General features: G+C 41.7%; 1 protein-coding gene across 3 annotated transcripts in view; it reads right to left on the reverse strand.

Moving 5' to 3' along the window:
• Window positions 1-7,959: 7,959 nt before the first annotated feature.
• The window catches only part of LOC119970141 (SWI/SNF-related matrix-associated actin-dependent regulator of chromatin subfamily E member 1-related-like), a 90,863-nt gene continuing 75,560 nt past the window's right edge, over window positions 7,960-23,262 (reverse strand). For all 3 annotated transcript variants that reach the window (XM_038804226.1, XM_038804227.1, XM_038804225.1), the window contains exons 9-10: window positions 16,058-16,193; window positions 7,960-14,100 (exon numbers count right to left, since the gene is read on the reverse strand). In XM_038804226.1, the coding sequence (XP_038660154.1) occupies window positions 14,088-14,100; window positions 16,058-16,193 (149 nt within the window). In that variant the 3' untranslated portion in view covers window positions 7,960-14,087. The remainder of the gene's footprint in view (window positions 14,101-16,057; window positions 16,194-23,262) is intronic.

Genomic DNA, 23,262 nt, shown 5'->3' on the forward strand with positions numbered 1-23,262 from the left:
CCAAAGTGCCACCTCAACTGGTTCCATATTCTGAGTGAAGATGCAACTACAGAATTTCTAGTATGTCTGCCCAGAGACAACGTGAGTGGGATCTTCGCCAAAGCCCTCAAACTCTGTTCCACACGGGTCTCCTCCTCCCAAACCCACTCAGATTCGTCTTCTCCCCCACCAAAGCCTTATCTTCTATTTGCCACCCAGTGGTGGTATATTAGGTTTGGAAGTGCCAACATCACCCCTCCCCTCCCCCTTTTTACAAATCGATACTCCGAACCCTGGGTGTTTTACCTGCCCACACAAACTCCAAAATTAATCCATTCAGCCTATGAAAGAACATTTTCAGGATGTATAGGGTTTGGGAGACAAATAATAAATATAAAGATCCTGGTCATATGTTCATCTTGACTGCCTGTAGCCTTCCACCAGAGACAATGGCAAGGAATTCCACTGCTTCAGAGCCCCCTTCACTACCTCAACCAAACTGGACAAGTTCCATTTGTGCATTGTGTCCCAGTCATGTGCTACTTGTATATCCAAATACCTGAATTTCTACGCGACTCTTGATGGTTAGGCATTCTGATACTGTGGTAACAGGTCAGCTTTGTGACACTTTGCTCCTCCAATAAACTACTCATGGTTTTGGTTGCTGCACCCTCTGAGACAGCCAGGCAAAAATGTATCGTCAACCACAGACCCACAGCATGAGAAGGTAGCATGCGCTGAAAGCCTCCCAGAGCCCAATGGAGCCACTAACCTCAAAATCATGGAGCTTGACTGTTTAAATCTCTTCACTCGGTCTGGCTCACACATATGGTTCGGAGGTCATGGTTGGAAAGAACTTTCTTTTTGCATGCGTGTACTCAGTGTTTTACTGAAAAAATACAAAGGAATGGTGGCCAATTATCTGACTCTCAGGTCAATATATGCAGTGCCTGGAACATTAGGTGGGATGCTTAAAGGTTGGGTGATCCACAAACACCTTACTTCCTTCACGGGGTGGTGGGGACAAGCTTGGCTAGACGGCTGGTCCTCCACGCAGAGCAAGGCCAGCAGCACGGGTTCAATTCCTGTACCGGCTGAGACACCACCTTCTTAGCCTTGCCCCTTGCCTGAAGTGCGGTTATCCTCAGATTAAATCAACATCGTCAGCTCTCCCCCTCAAAAGGGGAAAGCAGCCTGTGGTCATCTGGGACTATGTCGACTTTACCTTTACTTCCTTCATTGCCAAAAATTGAAATGAACCCTCATGAGAATGATGCTTGGCATTCAAAGCAAAGCATTATTGCTCCAAATAGACTGCATACTATAAGGGTCCTTCATGTTAATTCCATTATTTGCATGTTCATTAATTTATGCCATTATCATTTGGATCCACGATGCTTAAAAGTAACAGAGATAATGAGGAATGCAAGAAGTTGCAACATAGTATACAGTGCTAGTTTTCGAGAAATAGAACTCAGATTTATAAATTCATAAGATATAGAAACAGAATTAAGCCATTTGGCCCATCAAGTCTGCTCCGCCATTCTATCATGGCTAATCTGTTCCTCATCTGCTACCTAGATACAGATGAAGAGCCGGATAGCAAAATCAGCCAGAGACTTTGTGGCATGCGAGAGATGGCATGGGACTCAGTTTGATTGGTTGGCTGGTGGCAAATAAATTGGCCAAAAGGCTGTATTTTGCCTGGTAACAGGTGGTGATTGGACCCTGCCTGAGTGGGATGATTTCCAGAGACTCATGGAAAGCAGAGTTGAAGAGCTGGGTGCTGACAGACAAGGACCTGCTCTCTCCCTCTCTAGTAATGATACGAGCTGCTGTATTTCTGAACCTACAGAGAATCTGCATGAATAAATCGACAATGAAAACCATTAGACTGCAAATAGAAACTCTGACCTGGAAGCCCGCTTTGAAGGAAAGGGTGTGTAAAGACAGCCTTCTGAAGCAAAGACTCAATTATTCTTTTACTTATTACTTTCACCCCTCACTTCCCTTCTGTGTTTGTTTGTCGTGCGTGTGTGTATGTATGTATAGAGAGCAGGGGGGGGGGGGGGAGCAAGTTAAAGTGGGGGATTAGGAATTGGATAATAGTTAACCAGTTGTATTTGCTGCATATTTCATTATAATTCTTGTTGTAAATAAACTTGTGTTTAAATTGACAAACCTGGTGACTGCAATTATTGGGCAGCTAATGGGTATTTTCTCAGAATTTTGTGTGAATTCAATTGTGTTGTGACTCCGGATCAAGGTGGGGCTGGAATTGACCGTGCCTTAGCCCAGGGTGTCGTAACTATACTAAAAGACAAGAATCAATGACTTAAATTTTGCAAAGGTAAAAGTCAAAGGAACAGTGCTTACTATTTAGCATGCTGACAAATGTCCAGCATTTTTTGGTGATCTGATGTAGCTCCCGCTATTGGGCTGGAAGGCAGTGGGGGAATAGAGAACATGGGCATTGTGAGCAGGACAAGAAATAGCAAATCTCTTCAACTAGATTGAAGAACTCACTCAGAGATTTTCAATTAAGCCTGGGTGGTAGAATTTGGTTTGGCTTGACCACTTTGAGATTAATTTCCTGTTATATTCATTGCCATTAGCTAACAAGGTCAAAATGCCATTTTGGGTTAACACTGAAGTGAGAAGCCATTTTTTGTTTTGTACTTTATAATCACTCACATATGAACCATCCAGAAACGGATGGCAACGATACAGTGTACCTTAATTAAGTTGTAAATGAAGAAATAGTAATTCATCAAGTAATGCTAAGGGGTTGGATTTAAAAACTTATAAATTTAAACAGTACTGTAAGATTCTGCATTGGCTGAGGACCAAATCAGATATTTTGTGCTAAGCTCAGCAGAAGCCATGACCAAATGGAGAATAAACAATTGTGCAAAGTCAGATAACAAAAGTCACTGCAAAAGAAACATTGTCCTTTCAAGGGACAATGTACGCAGGCAGTTAAATTCCAATGAAAACCAATCAATGATTCAATTCTCCAATTGTACAATTACACAGACATGGTCTGAGATGAGGTATCGATAATTTAGGGGATAAAAGTAAAATGTTTGAACGTTATCTTTGCTAGCTAGTCATGTACTGGATGCCCCCAAGGCTAAATTTGAATGAATTGCTGTCAACAAAGGAACTAGAGGACAAAGAGCAAAGAACAAAGAAAAAGTACAGCACAGGAACAGGCCCTTCAGCCCTCCAAGCCCGTGCCAACCATGCTGCCCGACTAAACTACAATCTTCTACACTTCCTGGGTCCGTATCTCTCTATTCCCATCCTATTCATGTATTTTTCAAGATGCCCCTTAAATGTCACTATCGTCCCTGCTTCCACCACCTCCCCCGGCAGCGAGTTCCAGGCACCCAATACCCTCTGTGTAAAAAATTTGCCTCGTACATCTACTCTAAACCTTGCCCCTCGCACCTTTAACCTATGCCCCGAGTAATTGACCCCTCTACCCTGGGGAAAAGCCTCTGACTATCCACTCTGTTTCTGCCCCTCATATTGACCCCACAACTTCACACTCTTCAGCTATCTGATCACTCGTTTGAAACCGTAACGTCTAGCTTGTGTTGTGAAGTATACTTTTTTCTTTTGAAATAAACCTCCTCTAATTTGCTCTGAGAATTCATCTTGCCTTATGGTTATGCCCTGTTCAAAGCAAAACTTTTATTGGATTTTATTTGGGTAATTTGAAGTCAGATAATTGCATAATTAAGATTCAAGTTAAATTAAAATATATATATATATATATCTCGCCTACAACATTCAGAATCTAAACTTATAAATTAAGACTTAAATTATATAATCAAAATAAAATTGCGAGGAAAGATGGGACTGCAAGACGGATAAAAGCGATTTTAAAAAGTATATGCTTTAAAATCACCAACACTAATTAAATCCTGAAAGAATGAAACTGCTCATTTCTAAAATTAATGTTTTGGGGCCAAAGAGGCCTTTTGGCAATAACCATCACTTATTCTGTGGTTAAAAATAATTTACTCCCGAATGCAGCAACCCTAATGCTTTCTGGTGCGTTTAGTGGGTTAAGTATTGCCACCTCACGCCATTAGGTTGATTTCAATAGGACTGTTACAATGCACCGTTTAGGGTATTTCAAACAGTAACTTCACTGCAGGTGTGAACAAATATGCAAAAGCAGGCTTTCGGAGGTGCTCTCAAATTACTCTGCAATAACAGCCCTGTGATTATCATTGTAAAATCCATGCCAATGTCTCTTGCCTTCACATCGTAGAGTCCACTCTGGGGAGTATTTAAAAAAAAATTGAGATGGTGAAATTTGAATTCAATACAAGTCTAATGATGACCATGAAACCACTGTTGACTGTTGTGAAACCCCATCTGGTTCACTATGGGCGGCACGGTAGCACAGTGGTTAGCACTGTTTGTTCACAGCGCCAGGGTCCCAGGTTCGATTCCCGGCTTGGGTCACAGTCTCAAGTGTAGACTATTTAGGATTGAGATGTGGAAAAATTGATTCATTCAAAGGATAGTGAACCTGTGGAACTCAGGCTAAGTCACTGAATGTATTCAAGAAAGAGATAAAGATTGCTTTTAGCTTTTGATGGCACCAAGGGGTATTGAGAGAAAGCAGGAGTATGGCATTGAGATCAAGGATCAGCTACAATCATATTGAATGGTGAAGGCTTGAAAGGTCTACTCCTGTTCCTAGTTTCCATGTTTCCCGCATTTACCAATTTTATTTCAGATTTCCAGCATCTGCAGTATTTTGTTATTTTAAATGAAAACAAACATTGGCCAAAGTATTAAAATACATACAATTTGACAAAAACGAGCAGCGAAAACCAGGCCCCTCTAAACAGATTGGCACTGTATTAAAAAAATCATTAATGAGGTGTGGGCAACACTGGCCAGGGCAGCAATTACTGCCCATCTCTAACTACTCGAAGGCAGTGGTGAGTCACCTTCTTGAACTGCAGCAGTCCATGCAGTGCAGGCACAGTGTTGTTTTGTAGGTTTAAGGATGACTATCCAGTGACAATGAAGGAAAGATGATGTACCTTCGAGTCAGGGTGGTGTCTAACTCAGAGGGAAGCCTCTGGTGCAGGTGTTCCCAAGTGCCTGCACCTCTAGGTGGTAGAGTTTACAAGTTTGGGCGGCCCTGTCGTCGACTTGGTCGAGTTTCTGTCGTGCATTTTGTAGATGGTACACAGTGTAATCATTGTGTGCCAGCGTGGATGAGGTACCAAACAAGTTGGCTGCTTTGTCCTGAATGGTGGTTTCTTGAACGTTGTTAGAAGTGCACTCATGCAGGCAACTGGACAGTATCCTAATGAACTGCAGACTGGTGCCTGGTAGATTGTAGAAAGAAACCAGGTGGGTTGCTCACTGCAAAATACATCCATATTCGGACTTGCTTGTGTAGCCGACATATTTACGTAGATGACCCAGTTAACTTTCAGGTCAATGATGACCACTCGATGATGATCGTCAGGCAATTCAGTAGTGGCAATGCCAGTGACTATGAAGAGGAGGTAGTTCGGCTTTCTCTTCTTGCCAATGGTTACCCAGCATTTGTGTGCAATTGTCACGAATAATCCTTGCCATTTATCAGCTAAAGCCAGACAAAGTGTTGCTACATGTAGTCGTGGATTGCTTCAGTATCTGAGAATCTGCGAATGGTATTAAAACAGCGGACATCCCCACTTTTCACCTTTTATTGAACGGGAGGTCACTGATGAAGCATCTGAAGATGGTTGGACCTGGGACACTGCCCTGGGGACTTCAGCAAAGTCCTGATGCTGAGATGTTTGGCCTCCAAAAACATCTTCTTTTGTGCTAGGCACAACGGGAACAAGTGGAGGGTTTGTCCAATTCCCACTTTTATTGAAATGAAATGAAAATGAGATTTCTTGGTGTGCAGTGCTACTATGGAGGATGCTGTTAATAGATTTTCACATGTTGGGAGTATAATTTTGGGTTTTGATTTCTAAATAGGGAGGATGAATACACATGCAAGAATCAATGTTTTACTTCAAATAGCTAAGATCTCAAAATGCATTCTTCAAAACGCAGCGTTGCCATAGCAGTGAATCAGGCTGCATCAGTTTGCTGCTTAATTTTCTTCCCTATGATTTATTTTCCCCCAAACAGGATTAATATCCATATTTTTACTTCAGGATTGAAGTGGCAGGTTTACCCACAGGATCCGGCAACACAAAATGTTGTTGAATTAATTTACCCAGAGCACTCAAGACCTTAGATGCAATAGAAAATAATGATACGAATATGATTTAAAAATGGAAAACATCCTTTTACAAACCCATTAAGTAGCTTACCGCAGGATATCCATGCTTCTGGTCTGGCATTTTGTGACTGTGCGCGTGCTTACCTTTGCAACGTTTTTGCTCCACAGCGTTATTGATAAAATTACTGCAATTTCGTTTCTGCACATTTAAATTGCTGTGAGATATTTTTAATGGTTTGGGTGAAGCAGCAGACTTGGACTCTCATAAGTTCACGATGAGCTGATCTTTCAAGAAATGAAGCTGTAATATGATTCTTGGCCTGGTGATAGGTGAAACACATTGTAATATCAGTTGTTCATTTAAAACAAAAAAATTGGGCTGATCTTTAGAGGTAGCAATGCCAGAATTTAACAATGGCCTAAATGAGAAAAGACACATTTATCACAATAATAAATATCTGGGAAGCAAAATTACCGACGGCAATTTTGAAGAGTGATTGGATTTGAACTCCGTGTTCAGAGTGCGGCTGATTCCCTCCACGGGTATATTTAATGCAGGAAACGGGAGTGTCATTTGGTGAGAGGTGGGCTGGTTCGAGCCCCACGTTGCGTCCTTTAGGGATGGCCCGCTGCACTCAGTGGACAGAGATAGACCTTACCCAAGATCAATGACCACACACCGCTGCTGGGTGGAAACCCGCCCACCTATGAGCTACTGGCCAATGAGGTCAGCAACTGATTTAGAAAAGAAATATTTGATTATCACTATAAATGTTTTATGTTCCTCATGAGATGGAAAAATGTCCATCAGAGACACGATAGCTGACGCCCATTTCCATCAATGGTTGCCTACATTTTTAACAATGCTCCTACAGTCATCCAGCCATCCATTTCAACGTTTGAGCTAAATGCCCAATCAACATACCTTTTGCACATCTCTCCGGCCGTTTTAAATCAGTGATAAACTCCTGACCACAATCTTCATGAGTCACGGGACGAATTAGTCACCTCAGGAGCAACAAATCACTTTTGATGGTGACAAACTTGATTTCTCATCTATCGGCCAAACAGTGTTCTTTAGTAACCGCAGTACTTTTTATTTATGGTCCAAATCGATGATGATTTGTAGTTTGTTTTCAAAGACGAAGGCAATTTCTTACTCAAATATCTTCACACACCAGCTGGCTGCACACGCCTCTTGTTGATATCCTTATTACATTTGTCTGAAAAGTCAGCACCGACAGCACAGTATTCACTCAGTATTAATCTAGATAATGCGCTCAAGTATCTGAAGTGGTGCCTGAACTCGGGACCTCCTGGCTCAGCAAATAACCCAAGTTGGCATAAGAACATGAAGAAAAATATTGGAGCAAGCATAGGCCATATGGCCCTTGAAGGCTGTTCTGCCGTTAAGCAAGATCAAGGTGATGTTTGCCCTCACCGGCACCTTATTCCCATGACTGATACCCCTATTGTGATTAGAATATCAGATATAAAATGTAATTAGTTTGTTGATGCACCTTCTGCTGTGCCAAATACAGGAATAGTCATACCTTGTTGCCATTTAAAAAAAATAACTTTTTGGAGATCTTGTCTGAATCCCCTCACCAACTCCGAGAGTGGAATACTAATAGTTATTGCTCTAAATTTGTTAACATATAAATTTAAACAAAACCCATATGTCACGAAAATGAAAATCATTTGCATCATCAATCCTCAAGTATTGAGACAAACAGTATCAGATGTTTATTGCACGTTGTATAACCAACTGCTACATTTTTACCATCACACTGAACTACATTAGAAAATTAATCACAAATACAGCTGATAAAACAGCTTGTTAATATAAACACCAGTAAACGTGATGAAGTAAAGGAAATTCACTTAACTGGAATTAATCAAACACACTACATTCCTTGAACAGTACATCAATCACAAGACTGAATGGTGTCCTTACTGAATACAAAAACAGGAGAAATCCTTGAAATCATACAACTGATCCCAAAGATTACACTGCTGTCACAGTCAAACATGACTTGCTATGTAGCCAAGTCTTTCACATGTCATGTACATACTACAGCATATACAGCAGTGTTTAGATCTGTTAAAAAAATAATCTAACATTAACATTAACCAGTCACCTTGCAGCGCTCTCTTTGCTTCCATTATGTTGTCTAGATACAACAAAAAACTTTCATCACTATGCTTGAACTATCTATCCTCTTGTAACCCATCATAAAGTTTGAAGCTGCATGCATCTAAATTACCTGGAAACAGGCACAAGAATGATGCTGAAGTTTGCCAATGATGTCAAACTAGGGACAAGACAAACTGTCAGGAAGAAAGCTAAGACACTGTAGAAAGAGATAGAATGCATATTGGGCATAGCGGATGGACGCTGCAGTTCAACACACAAAAATGAGAGGTTGTATATATTGGGGAAATAAGAGCAGGGGAAGCTGTCCACCCTAAGCAGTAGCAGCCATGTTGTTTCTCTTCAGCAGCTGGGCACAAAGCATCACCTGAGCATAGCAGAGAGAGGAAACTCAGGTGGGCTGTATCAAAGGCCTGCAATGCAACCCATCTGACTTTCTATTTATAATGGGGCAAAAATTATACAGGCTCCATTGTGGGCCACTGGCCACAAACTACCCTGCCCATCCCTCTGTTCTTCTACTTAGTTCACCCAGCACCTTCCAAATGCGCTAGCATTCGAGAGGAAAATTTGCCGTATGACATTTCACAGAGCAATTCAAGGGTACTACTCCACAGATTTTTAGTAGATATGAAAAACATTCAATAGGAAAATGAGATTCTCGGTTCTAAGTGAGTCATGGGGAATTCACTGTAAAAACCTGTAAGCGTTCTTGGCATTAATTAAGTCACCACTTGAAATACGGCATAGAGCTGTGCGCACCTCACTATAAAAAGGATAAGGTAGGGAAAATTCACAGGATTACATCAGGAATTTACTTTTATTTGTTCTTTAGAGGGATACGGACCCCGGAAGTGTAGAAGATTTTAGTTTAGACGGGCAGCATGGTCGGCGCAGGTTAGGAGGGCTGAAGGGCCTGTTCCTGTGCGGTACTTTTCTTTGTTCTTTAAATATTAACAATGATTGAAAAGCCGTGCTCCCCCACCCACAAACAAGGGTACTGGAGGGACCCACTACAGGTTTTCAAAATTATGGAAGGTTTTGAGACAGTTAATACAAAAAGATCATTTGTGCTGCATCACGGATAAAACTCTTGAAAAACAAATGCGTTAAAATAGTGACCTTCGAGGCAGGCAACATCAAAAGGATTGGGACATAAAGCAGCAGAAAATAAAGGGGGGACAGGAAAAGCAATTAGCGTTACACAGCAAGCACTAAGGCGCAATGGGCTAAGTGGCTTCATGTTGGAGCAATTTGTCTGATTTTGCTTTAAACATTTTGTGGCAGTAACAGATACGAGCAGAAAAACCTTGCAACGGTACAATAAATGAATCCAAGTGTAAACATTCTCCATGATATTAAAACACACAAAACAAAACAAAAAAACTGCTCAACAGTAAATAAATATTCATGCCTTCGCTCATACACTGTACTAAAATACACAATGAAGAATTGTAGAATACTTTGGGTTTTTTCTTCACACCTTCTTCATGGACTTGATCAAATCCACTCATAACATAGAACTTGGACTCAGTCTGAATACTTCCCAATAATATAACAGTGCTGCCTTTGCTTCACCTCAGATGTCATTTTAAACCTGAGCAATAAAGCCATTGGACCATTCCAGGCCCAGAAAATATCCTTCATTGATTCAAATAATTTTCTGAGTAACTCAATAAATTGCTTGCCTTGCAGCCACTTGTTCGTAGGCAAAAACAGCCAATAAGAGTACTTGTGATCCTGCTCAACAAGTGCCTGAACGCAGTGCTAGCTTTTCATGACAAAAAATAGTAATTAGTTAAAGGTTTAAGCACGGCATGTAAGAACATCCTTTGAAGTAACTATATTTACCTCGAGGAAGAAACGTGCAATTCTCAAATGTCCGAAGCCAATCATGAAGTGAGGTTCTGAAAGTGGGTGACTTGCTCCCAGACCTCTGCTCTCTGGATAATGAGAGCCGCAACAGAATCCTATGGACAACATGCACTGCAATTTTTTTCTCTGCTCTCCTATGGGCTCCCACTGATTTCTACAGTAGCAGCAAGCTAATACATCTGATCTCTTTTCTTTGCTGTGTTCTTGCATCTCTGAGGAGAAAGTAGGAGAATTAATACCGGCTTCGCTGCCCTTGAGCGGGGGCGGATTTGTACATGCATATATCACCAGGAATAAACAGAATTAAGCTCGGTTGGGATACCCCACATTTAAATAACCTGGCCGTCCTCTGCTCTGGCAAACGTGTGGAGAATGAGCACTTATGAAGGAGGCTCAGATGGCCGCTCAAGCATAGAGACATACTTCAGTGTGACTCACTAAGTGGCGTTAAGACTTTGTACCAGGATTCTGTGACATACACAGCAGCACTGGATGACTGAACAGTGATCAGTCACACATTCTGTAAAGTACCCATCCTGAAGATGACGTAGGTGTGCTCAACAATTTGATGTAGGGTTAATCTTCTTAGCTAACATGCCTGAACCCTGTAGTGCAGCTTCCTGACAGCAGTTAACAGAATCTGATTATTCAAAAAGTAGTGTAAGTTTGTGCTTATATCGCCCCTTCAACATAGTAAACCATCCCCAGCACTTCAAAGGAGTATTCTCAAACACAATTTGACATCAATCCACGTATGAAATGTTTAGGAAAGATTGTCACAATCTGGTCAAAGAGGTAGCTTTTAAGGAGTGTTTTAAAGAAGGGAAAACCTTCATATTGCTTGCCATTTAAACTCAGCACCTTGCTCTAATGCCCATCCTCGGCCTGTTGCAATGCCCCAGTGAAGTCCAATGCAAGCGGGAGTAGCAGCATCTCATCTTCTGATTGGGCACATTACAACCCTCGGGATTCAACATGGAGTTCAACAACTTTGGACTGTGACCTCTCTCCTCCATCTTCAATCGCTTATTTTAAAAATATCCCGTGTACAGACACATTTTTCTCTCTCCCATCCCTCTTTCGAGTTTTGAAGAGGAGTCAGGCAGACTTGGAATGTTAACTTGTGTTTTCTCTCCCTATAGAGGCTGCCAGACCTGCTGAGTTTTTCCAACATCCTCTGCTTTGTTGGTGAAGAGGAAGAATGACCTTGGCAGCTGAAGGAATGCCTGCCAATGTTGCAGTTATTAAAAGTGATGAGCTGGCCACAATTGGAGGAGCGCAGCTACCTTAGAGAATTGCAGGCTGCAAGAGGCTAAAGAGACAGGGCAGGGCAAGGCCATGGAGAGATCTGAAAACAAGGGTGGACATTTTAAAATCAAGGTGGTGTCCAAATGAAAGGTCACATGAAAAGGGCTTTATGCAAGTTCAGACAAGGCCAGTAAGTTTTGGATGGCTGCACGTTTACAGAGGGCAGAATATGGGACACCAGCCAGAAGTGTATTATAATAGTCAAATTTAAAAGGTAGCAAAGGCAAGATGAGGGCTTCAGCAACAGATGACCGGAGACAGGTATGGAGTCAGGGAATGTTACAGAGATGGAAATAAGTGGGGGCAGCACGGTGGCACAGTGGTTAGCATTGCAGTCTCCCGCCACCGAGGTCCCAGGTCCGATCCCGGCTCTGGGTCACTGTCCATGTGAAGTTTGCACATTCTCCCCGTGTTTTTCGTGGGTTTCACACACACAACCCAAAGATGTGCAGGGTAGGTGGATTGGCCACTCTAAATTGCCCCTTAATTGGAAAAAATGAATTGGATACTCTAAATTCATTAAAAAACAGAGATGGAAATAAGTGGCTTACGTGATGGTACAGATATATGGTCTGAAGGTCATCGCAGGGTCAGACATGTCAGCAAGGTTGTGAACGACCTGGTTCAGTCTCCGAAACAGCTGGCGAGACCAATGGAGAGAGTGTTTTGGAAACAGACTTTGTGAAGGGGCCCAAAAGCAATGGTTCCGGTTCTTCTAATATTTAGTTGGAAGAAATTTCTGCCCTTTGAGCACTGAATGCCTGTCAAGTAGTCTGGCAATTTACAGACATTGGAGAGGTCAAGAAAAGTAGAGATGGATGCAGTCAGGGGGAAAGGGAGCCTGTGTCTTTTGAGGTAACGGTCTGGTTGCGTGAAGAGAAACTATTGCAGGTGATTCTCTGGCTACGATTCAATGGAAAAGACTGAAAGCTGGGTATAAAGTCCACCAAGCTCGAGGATACTGGAGGAGCCCAAGAGGAGGATGGCGTGGTCAACCGTTTGAAAGGTCGCAGACAGGTCGAGAAGGAATAATTTACTTTTATCAGTCACACGTCACTTCCATAAGAACCATTTTGATACTACGAATGGAGAAGAAACCTGACTGGAACGATTCAAACATTGAGATGGAGCATAGACAAAATGGCGTCGGAGAGGGATGGGGTTGGTGGGGGAGAAGATAGGAGAGAAACCGGGGAAAGATGCAAACTTAAGGTTAGGAAAGGCCTAATCTGAGAGAAAATGTGGCCTGCTGGGATACAGGAAAGAGGGGGAACTGGTAGATGCAGCCAATAAAATGGTCTCCATAAACTGATTTGCATTTTGGGCCCCCTCTATTTGAAAACAACCTCAAATTGTATCACAGCCATCAATACATTATAGGAAATATTATTACCCTGTAACAATCATTTAAATAAATGTCTACCTAGTTCTACATTTGTGTACATAGTAAAACAGTATTATGTGCAGTACATTGCTCTCCAGTGATTTTGCACTCAACTGTGCTATTAGTGTGAAAAAATATCTTAGTTTAACAGCGTACTTGAAAGGATCACTCTTGAGATAGCAATGCATGTCAGAGTTCTGATAAGTGGGAAGACCTTCCGACGTTCACCATCATCTTTACGGTCAACCAAACCTCATTAGTAGAATAATCCAAAATATGAGTTTTTCCTATATCGACCCCACACAACTGTTGCTATACACCCAGAAAGCTTGTTAAACTCTATCTCACTAAAGAAAAAAAATATTCTCAACATAATTTAAGCTGCTTAGAGTCGTAATTTGAAAGAAAATGAACTGGCATAAATTCTAAATTAAAAAAAAAAGAAATGAATCTGTGATAGATTTCACTTTACCAGAACCTTTCCCTGAAGCTGGCTCCAAGTGGCAAAAGATCATTAGCTTATAATTCACTGGTTACAAACATGACTATATCAACTTGCAAATGGCACCACCTACATCCCTCCCTTCACACAACTAACAGCTGCTTTCAAATCTGGCACACTCTGTTTCTCATCTAACAGTTTCAGGTTTGGCTACAAAATTTTAATACGAATGTAACTTAACTCTATAGTTAGGTTTACAATGCATATAAACCTATAGAATGTGCAAGCACAAAGGCATCCTAATTATAAAAGTTAATAAAAACTACAAAATCAACTCGGAGGTCACAACCTGCATGATGCTATAGTTGACAAAGCAAGTAGTAATTATAACAATAAATTGCTTTCAGTAGCCTAGTCACTAAATTTTCAACCGATAATCCTACTTTTTAAAAAATTCAATGTTAGTTTTTTTGTCTTAAAAGCATTTAGTGTTTAGTCTTGTTAGTCCAGTCAAATCCCTTTGCTTTGATCTTGAACAATGTGTCGGCTTGTAGATTTGTCTAATATAGTCCCTGCTCCTTCTTCACAGAGCAATCTCGTGATCAAGCTCGAAGAAGGTAAAAGCTGGGATTGCAGCCAACATGGACATCTGTGAAGTATCTTCGCTGATGAAATTCATATTGTTCTAAGGCCCATCACTAAAACAAGAAAATACAAATTTAGACAGTCTGCTAACGTATACAGAGGACAAGACATCCTTAATGACTAGTTTTGGCAGAGGACAGAAAGCTCTGTTGGTTTAGATGAAGCACTTTGTCCAACCATATTCTGCATTGTCCTCAAGGAAACCTTCTGATAAAATACAAGGAAAAATAGAAAGGAGTCATCGAGTACAACATTTCAAATCAAACCACAGGAAAAAAGGCAAAAGTTCTGAATTTCAAAGCACAAATAGTGACTAACACTAGCAGTAATTTTTGCACCGGAAAGTGAAGGTGTTCAAGAAGCACAGCAGATACCATAAGCTAACCAAAGGTTTTGACGATGGAGAATGAACTGGAGGAATCAAATGGCCTCCCTCAACTTTATTATTATTTTAGTTAAACTGCAATGCACGTTTTCATGCTTCTTTTAGAACAGCACATCAAAACAATCAATAAAAATGGAGATTAGGATTCTGCCCAGGTCAATTAAATCATCATCATCCATCGAGTTAGGGATGATATTATGCAGCCACATTAAATAACTTCATGGAGCAGCGAGTCGCGACAAAGGACCACTATCAAATCTAAAAATATAACACCATCCTTTAATCCTATCCATGTTATTCTGTCATCGGGAATACCTCTATCTTTTCATAATGTACCAATGGTTATCGCTCTTTCAAGTTCTCCATTATGTCAGAAAATACTTTGCTCTAGCAATGGTAATTTGAGCACTGCATAAACAGTAAATACACAAACAGTGCAACTTACTTTAACACAGATGCCATTTCAAATACCCTTCCCTACTCTCCCCACAAGAATACAGCATTTATTCCATTTCAAATTCATAGCAATAAGAACATAAGAACTAGTAGCAGGAGTAGGCCATCTGGCCCCTCGAGCCTGCTCCGCCATTCAATGAGATCATGGCTGATCTTTTGTGGACTCAGCTCCACTTTCCAGCCTGAACACCATAACCCTTAATCCCTTTATTCTTCAAAAAACTATCTATCTTTACCTTAAAAACATTTAATGAAGGAGCCTCAACTGCTTCACTGGGCAAGGAATTCCAGATTCACAACCCTTTGGGTGAAGAAGTTCCTCCTAAACTCAGTCCTAAATCTACTTCCCCTTATTTTGAGGCTATGTCCCCTAGTTCTGCTTTCACCCGCCAGTGGAAACAACCTGCCCGCATCTATTCTATCTATTCCCTTCATAATTTTATATGTTTCTATAAGATCCCCCCTCATCCTTCTAAATTCCAACGAGTACAGTCCCAGTCTACTCAACCTCTCCTCATAATCCAACCCCTTCAACTCTGGGATTAACCTAGTGAATCTCCGATTAATACCCAATACAAGATACATTGTTTCTTTTTTTATTGAGTGACTGGTAGAGGCGATGGCGTAGTAGTATTGTCACTGGACTACTTAACCAGAGACCCAGATTAATGGATGAATTAATGCTCATTGCTGATTGCATCTGGATAACTAATGGCCTCTGTTATCCTTACCTGGTCTACACTCGACTCCAGACCCACAGCAACGTGGTTGAGTCTTAACTTATGACTTAAGTTATGAGAATTGATTGTTCCCTGATTACCACCTGTTGGAGTGATACGGTTCCGAGCTTGTCAATAAAAAAGGTAATTTGCAGCTTTAGCAATATTCCAAATTACTGCTGGTGAAAATAAAACAGGTACAAAAACTTCTGTTGTAAATTTCCAATTCTTTGCTTAAAAAATGGTTCAGCAGAAAGGTATGGAATCATATTAACACTACATAAAAATTTAAAACATCATGCTTCTGAACCATTCCTAAAAAGAGATCAGTGGAAAATAATATAAAGAATTAATTCCAGCATAGTTGGCAGTTGGCAGAAACTGAATAAATGCAGACAGCAGTCAACTTGATTGAAGTTTTGCAGTTCTTGCGTAAATACATTTATTTACCTGTTGCCCAGGCTGCTTACTATTTCTTGCACCTTTCTCACAAGCTTCTCATTCTGTTGAGGATCCTCATCAATAATACTGTGGAGTTTAGTCATAAAGGAGTCAACTGTCTCCAATGTCACACTTTCTCCACTACCTAAGGGTCGGGGGAAAACAAAAGAAAAGAAAAGTCATGTTGGACTGCATTGCGACTGAAAAACAATACACAATGCCAATAATGACTCTTAAAGCCATACACCATTTTTAATCTATCGCACTTACCTTAAAAACTACAAAGCATTTATTCTCTTTACCAGTCTAAGTTTTCCTCAGACTTAAAACAGAAAATGCTGAAAATACTCAGCAGGTCTGGCTGCATCTTGTTGGTCTTGCACCATCATCTACTTTGTCATTTAATCTCTTCTGCATTCCTCCCAAAAACAGGCACTCTTTCATTCATTTTCCCATTCTCCCCAATCCTCCCACTTTGATTCCTTTACATCTATTATATCTCTAACTCATCCAAGTTATGATGAAAGGTCTTTGCGCTGAAACATTAACTGGTTTGCCAGACCTGCTATGTGTTTAAAGAGCTTTGTGTTTTAATTCAGATTTCCAACACTGCAGTATTTTGCTTTTGTAGTTCCCAGGCTTTCTAGTCAATTAATTCTCATTTTTTTTCTCTAATTAAATGTGGCCAATCCACCTAACCTGCACATCTTCGGGTTGAGGGGGTGAAACCCATGCAGACACGGGGAGAATGTGCAAACACCACACGGACAGCGAACCAGGGCCAGGATTTGAACCCGGGTCCTCAGCGCCGCAGTCTCAGTGCTCATCACTATGCTGCATGCCGCCTATTAATCCTCATCATTAGAGGTCTGATAATACAGAAGAATATTCAGCCAGATTGAAAACTAATAGTTTTTGATCACATTTCTTCAGGATTATGATAGCGGTATCTGGTAACTGTTTCACAAATAAACCATTGTCTGAAAATGGTGTGTGATGAAAAGTGGCTATTACTGATTAAAATACACAGCTCAAATTCGGCTTAGTTCTAGAAAATGTCCAACCTGGATGAAATGACATCAAAATGGGACACAAAAATAGTATCAATTCATCATGCACTTTTATGCAGATGTTTAGTTATTGCTAAAGTTTTCATATGAGAACCCTTCCTACAGATCAGCCAAAGCCAGGGGCTGGTTTAGCTCACCAGGCTAAATCGCTGGCTTTTAAAGCAGGCCAGCAGCACGGTTCGATTCCCGTACCAGCCTCCCTGGACAGGTGCCGGAATGTGGCGACTAGGGGCTTTTCACAGTAACTTCATTGAAGCCTACTCGTGACAATAAGCGATTTTCATTTCAAGTGTTTTCACACAGGTTAACGTATTTCCCAGAAAGAGTTTGAAGCCATTTAATTCAGACAAGCCATCGCTGAATCTACTATCACTGGAATACGCATTGTTAGTTGAAACGGTTTTAAATTCTGGCCTTTGGCCAGCTGAGGAGTCATTTCAAAGCATTCCTAGATTAAAAACAGGACACAAATCATCACAGGACTTTAGTTGTGGACAACATTTCTGGCCTAGTTTATATATTTTAACTCAAGGGGGAGTCTGGTTTCAGCCACATGAAATCTTTCCTCTCTATCTACTCCATCTAATAACTTGAAACACCTCAATTACATCGTCCCTCAACCTTCTGAACTCAAGGCATAAACCAGGTTTATAAAGCACGTCCTCCAAATTTAACCCTTTTAAGTCCAAATGCCCATCTGATGATTCTGCACTGTATTGCCCCCAAAGGCAATTGCTTTCCTGAGGTTTGGGGCCAAAAGGTAAATGCAGATCAGGGGTCTGGTCATGGCTCGGAAACACTGAAGCTTCACTATTTCACTTTTGTATTCTCAGTCCCTTACAATAGAGGCCGACATGTCATTAGCCTTTTTGATTACCTTTGATAACCACACTGATGGTTAGTGATTTGCGTACTTGGACACCCAAGGTGCTTTCCACCTCATCTTTCACTATTAAGGATAGTTTCATTTAATCTTTCTAGCAGACAAAGCGGATCTCACATTGGACAAAGTTTGTGACAGATAAGTGTTCTGATAAGTCTTGGCCTGTTGTAACTTCTTGCTCACATCAACACGACTTGTTATATCTCTTGATTTAGTGTTAACGGCAAACCTGGATCTCTCCATTCCATTATCTAAGCCAGTAATATATATGGTGCAAGCTATTTCCAAGAATGGCAGATCATTTGTCTCCTAGCTCCAGTCCAATAACCAAGTGAAGTCAAAAAATCAACTCCAATTTAAAAAAAAAATTTGCATGGGTTACTGAGCGTTGTTGGCAAGACCAGCATTTGTTGCCCATAAATGCCTTTCGGAAAGGTGCTGATAACTCACTTTCTTGAACTGCTGCAGTTCATCATCCATAGTGCAGATTGGGAGACAGCTTCAGGATTTTGATCTTCCAACTTTTAGTTAACAGTGATATGGTTCCAAATAAGGATATTGTATGGTTTGGAGGGAGACTTGCAGATGGTGGAGTTCCCATGCATCCCTTGCCTTCTTGGTGGTAGAGATCATTGGTTTAGAAGATGCTGTCAAAGGAACCTTAATGAGTTGCTGCAGTGCATCTTGTAGATGGCACACACTGCTGCCACTGTGCATTAGTGGTGGAGGAAGTGAATGTTTAAGGTGGTGGCGGGGGTGCCGATTAAGCAGGCTATTTTGTCCTGGATGGCATAGAGTTCCCTGAGCGTTGTTGGAACTGCACTCATTCAGGCAAGTGGAGAATATCGGACAAGCGTTGGGGAGTCAGGAGGTGAGTTACTCGCCTCTCTTATAGCCACAGAATTTATATGGCTGGTTCAGTTAAATTTCTTGTCAATGGTAACCCCCCAAGATGTTGATAGTAGGAGATCCAGTGATAGCAACATTGATGAATATCATGGGAAATGATTAAATTCTCTCTTGTTGGAGGTTGTAATTTACTGGCACTTGTGTAGCTTGAATGTTACTTGCCACTTATCAGCCCAAGTCTGAATGTTGGCCAGATATTGCTACATGGTTGTATGGACGACTTCTGTATCTAAAAAAATCACAAATGGTACTGAACACTGTGAAAGTGTAAGCAAACATTGCCACTTCTGAGCTTATAATCGTTAATCATGCAGTTGAAGATGGTTGGACCCACTGACGAACTCCAGCAGTGACATCCTACTTGTGACAATAATAAAGATCATTATTTCAAGGGCATTCATTCTCCTCCGCTTTCGAGTTCGGCTCTTTTGTCCATGTTTGGACCAAGATTGCAATGAAGTCAGAAGCAGAGTGGCCCTGGCAGAACCCAAACTGAGCATCAACAAGTAGGTTATTGCCTCTGAATTGCCACTTGACAGCACTGTTAAAAACACCTTTTATTATTTGCTGATGATCAAGGGTAGTCTGATGGGGTTAATGGGCCAGATTGAATTTTCCTTGCTTTTTGTGGACAGGGCATACCCAGGCAATTTTCTACAATGTCAAGTAAGCTGGACTGGAACAGCTTAGCTCAGAGTTAGTTCTGAAAAATAAGAATTCAGTACTACTGCCAGGATGTTGTCAAGGCCCATTCCCTGCAAATCCACACCAACTCTGATCAGTTCATACGTCCGATTCCTCATTTACCCTATGACTGAGAACGGAGCACTGAGCGCAGTCCGGTATTTTTTCTCAGGCTCCGAGACTATGCTGCAAGATACAGTTGTTTGTGGTAACCTCCTCGCCACTTGATGTTAAACAGATGGATCTGTAATTACCTGGTCTATATGTACCTTCTTCATTGAGTTACAGTTTCAATTTTGGAATCGAAGACACAATTCACAAATCTAGAGATTTGGAAAATTCTAACTAATGCATCTTAATATGGAGCGGAAATCATCTTAGGCTCTGGAGAATTGTATATCTTAAGAGGCAATATTTTCATTACCATTTCTTTAACATACATTAAATCCATGAGACTTTTCCTTGACGTACAATTAGGTTCCGGTGTTTTGTCCTCTTTCTTCAGTATGATGGATACAAGCTACTCAGTTAACAAGTCTGCCATTTTCTTATTGCCCATCTTAGCAAATACACTCTTCTCTCGGAGGCAGAAAGTCGTAGGTTCAAGTCTCATTCCAGGACTTTGAAAATCAAAGCTAACACTCCAGTGCAGGACTAATGGAGAGTGCACTGTTGCAGGTACCATCTTTCAGATGAGACATTAAACTAAGGCTTCATATGTCTTCTCAGCTGGATGTAAAGGTTTCCATAGCACTAATGCGAAGAACTGAGGAGTTATCCCCAGTATTCTGGCCAATATTCATAGTTCAAGAAACATCACACAAATAGATTCCAACAATAGAAAATACTGGAAAAACTCAGCAGGTCTGGCAGCATCTGTAGGGAAAAAATACAGAGTTAACATTTCAAGTCCGCTTGACTCTTCATCAGAACAAAAGAGAGGGAAAATGTGTTGAATATTATACTGTAGCTGGGAGAAATTTCAACACCATGTAGCAACCTTAAGAACAAGAGACTTATATGTGTGTGGGCGAGGGGGCTTCCATCAAGACCAAAATTAATGGGATATAAAAAAAAGGAGGCTAAGATGGAGGTGAAAGGTCACAGTCTAAAGTTGTTGAAGTCAATGTCAAGTCCTGAGGGCTGTAATGTGCTTAATCGGAAGATGAGGTGCTGCTCCTCCAACTTGCATTTTTGGGCTTCACTAGACCATTTTAATTGGTGAAGGATGGACATGTGGGCATGAGAGCAAGATGCAGAGTTAAAATGGCAAGCGACAGGAAGTTTGGGGGTCATGCTTGCAGACGGAGGGAAGATGTTCTGCAAAGCGGTCATCCAGTCTGCGTTTAGTCTACCCAGTGTAGAGGAGATCACATTGAGAGCAGAGAATATAATAAACCAGGATGCAGGAGATGTAAGTAAAACGCTGCTTCACCTGAAAGGAGTGTTTTAGGGCCTTGGATAGCGAGGGGTGGGGGGGGGTAAAGGGGCAGATGTTGCACCTTCTGCGGTTGCAAGGGAAGGTGCCATGGGAAGGGCATGGGGAATTGGACGTGGTGGAGGAGTGGACTAGGGTGCCACATGGGAGCGGTCCCTGCTGACAAGTAGGGTGAGGGGAAGATGTGCTTTGTGGTGACATTATACTGGAGTTGGCGTAAATGGCGGAGGATGATCCTTTGAATGCGTAGGCTGATGGGATGGAAGGAGGGCAAGAGGGTCCCTATCATGGTTCTGGGAGGGAGAGGAAGAGAGGAGGACAGAGGAGAGGTGCGGGAAATGGGTCGAACCCGGTTGAATCCCTCGTCAACCACGGGGGGGGGTTAAGTAAAAAGGAAGACATATCGGATGCGATATCATAGTTTATCATAGAATTTACAGTGCAGAAGGAGGCCATTCGGCCCATCGAGTCTGCACCGGCTCTTGGAAAGAGCACCCTACCCAAGGTCAATACCTCATCCCTATCCCCGTAACCCCCCCAACACTAAGGGCAATTTTGGACACTAAGGGCAATTTGTCATGGCCAATCCACCTAACCTGCACATCTTTGTGACTGTGGGAGGAAACCGGAGCACCCGGAGGAAACCCACGCACACGGGGAGGATGTGCAGACTCCGCACAGACAGTGACCCAAGCCGGAATCGAACCTGGGACCCTGGAGCTGTGAAGCGATTGTGCTATCCACAATGCTACCGTGCTGTCTATAAGTCACATCACTGCCAAGCCTCTAGTATCACTGCTCTTAAGACCAGGCCAAAATGGCATGAAAACTGACTTAAATGCAGGAAAATAATAATGGCCCTTGGTTTCAAAATGAGTGTGCTATAATAATTTTACTGTTTTCATGTATGCTGGCGATACCCAAGCTCTACCTCACCACCTCTATATAGTGTCAGGTTCCTTGTCTACATCTAGCCTCAGTAGATCCAAACGTTCCTCCCAAGACTGGGAAGAGAACGTCCATTGTCTTCGGACCTAGTCTTGTCTTCTCCCAGTGGCAAAGCTGCATGATCCGTGGCTACATAAGAAAGTTAAGGATAGCATCAAATTGAAAGAAGCGCTGTGCAGATCAGCATAGGTCAGAAGATTGGACAAATTTTAAGAGCCAACAAAAATTAACAAAAACATAAAGAGGGAGAAAGTATGAGAAAAAGCAAGCGAGAAATATAAAAAGCAGACAGCAAGAGTTTCCAGTTTTTAAATAGTGAAAGAGTAACTAAGGCCTAAGTAACTAAGTAACTTGGTCCTCAAGCCTGGGGAATTAATAATAGAAAATGTAGAAATGGCTGGAGCTCTGAACTGGTAGTTTTGGGGAAATTCTGTGTTTTGGAGTCAAAGTGCGGGAGCGGGCGCTCCAGTGGTGCCTTGGATTGGATTGGTTTTGTTTATTGTCACATGTACCGAGGTACAGTGAAGAGTAGTTTTTTGCGAGCAGCTTAAACAGATCATGAAGTACACGAAAAGAAAAGAAAATACATAATAGGGCAACACAAGGTACACAATGTAAATACGTAGACACCAGCATTGGGTGAAGCATACAGGAGTAGTATTACAGGGTCGTTTAGGAGTCTGGTAACAGTGGGGAAGAAGCTGTTTTTAAATTTGTTCATGCGTGTTCTCAGACGTTTATATCTCCTGCCCGATGGAAGAAGTTGGAAGAGTGAGTAAGCCGGGTAGGAGGGGTCTTTGATTATGCTGCTCGCTTACCCCAGACAGTGGGAGGTGTAGATGGAGTCAATGGATGGGAGGCAGGTTTGTGTGATGGAGTGGGCTGTGTTCACGACTCTCTGAAGTTTCTTGCAGTCTTAGGCTGAACAGTTGCTATACCAGGCTGTGATGCAGCCAGATAGGGTGCTTTCTATGGTGCATCTGTAAACGTTGGCAAGAGTTAATGTGGACATGCCGAATTTCCTTAGTTTCTTGAGGAAGTATAGGCGCTGTTGTGCTTTCTTTGTGGTACCGTCAACGTGGGTGGACCAGGACAGATTTTTGGTTCTGTGCACACCATTGAATTTGAAGCTGTTAACCATCTCCACCTCGGCCCCGTTGATGCTGACAGGGGTGCATGCAGTACTTTGCTTCCTGAAGTCAATGACCAGCTCTTTAGTTTTGCTGGCATTGAGGGAGAGATTGTTGTCATTGCACCACGCCACTAGGTTCTCTATCTCCCT

This window comes from Scyliorhinus canicula, chromosome 8 (genome assembly GCF_902713615.1).
Source record: "Scyliorhinus canicula chromosome 8, sScyCan1.1, whole genome shotgun sequence".
Classification (NCBI taxonomy): Eukaryota; Metazoa; Chordata; class Chondrichthyes; order Carcharhiniformes; family Scyliorhinidae; genus Scyliorhinus; species Scyliorhinus canicula.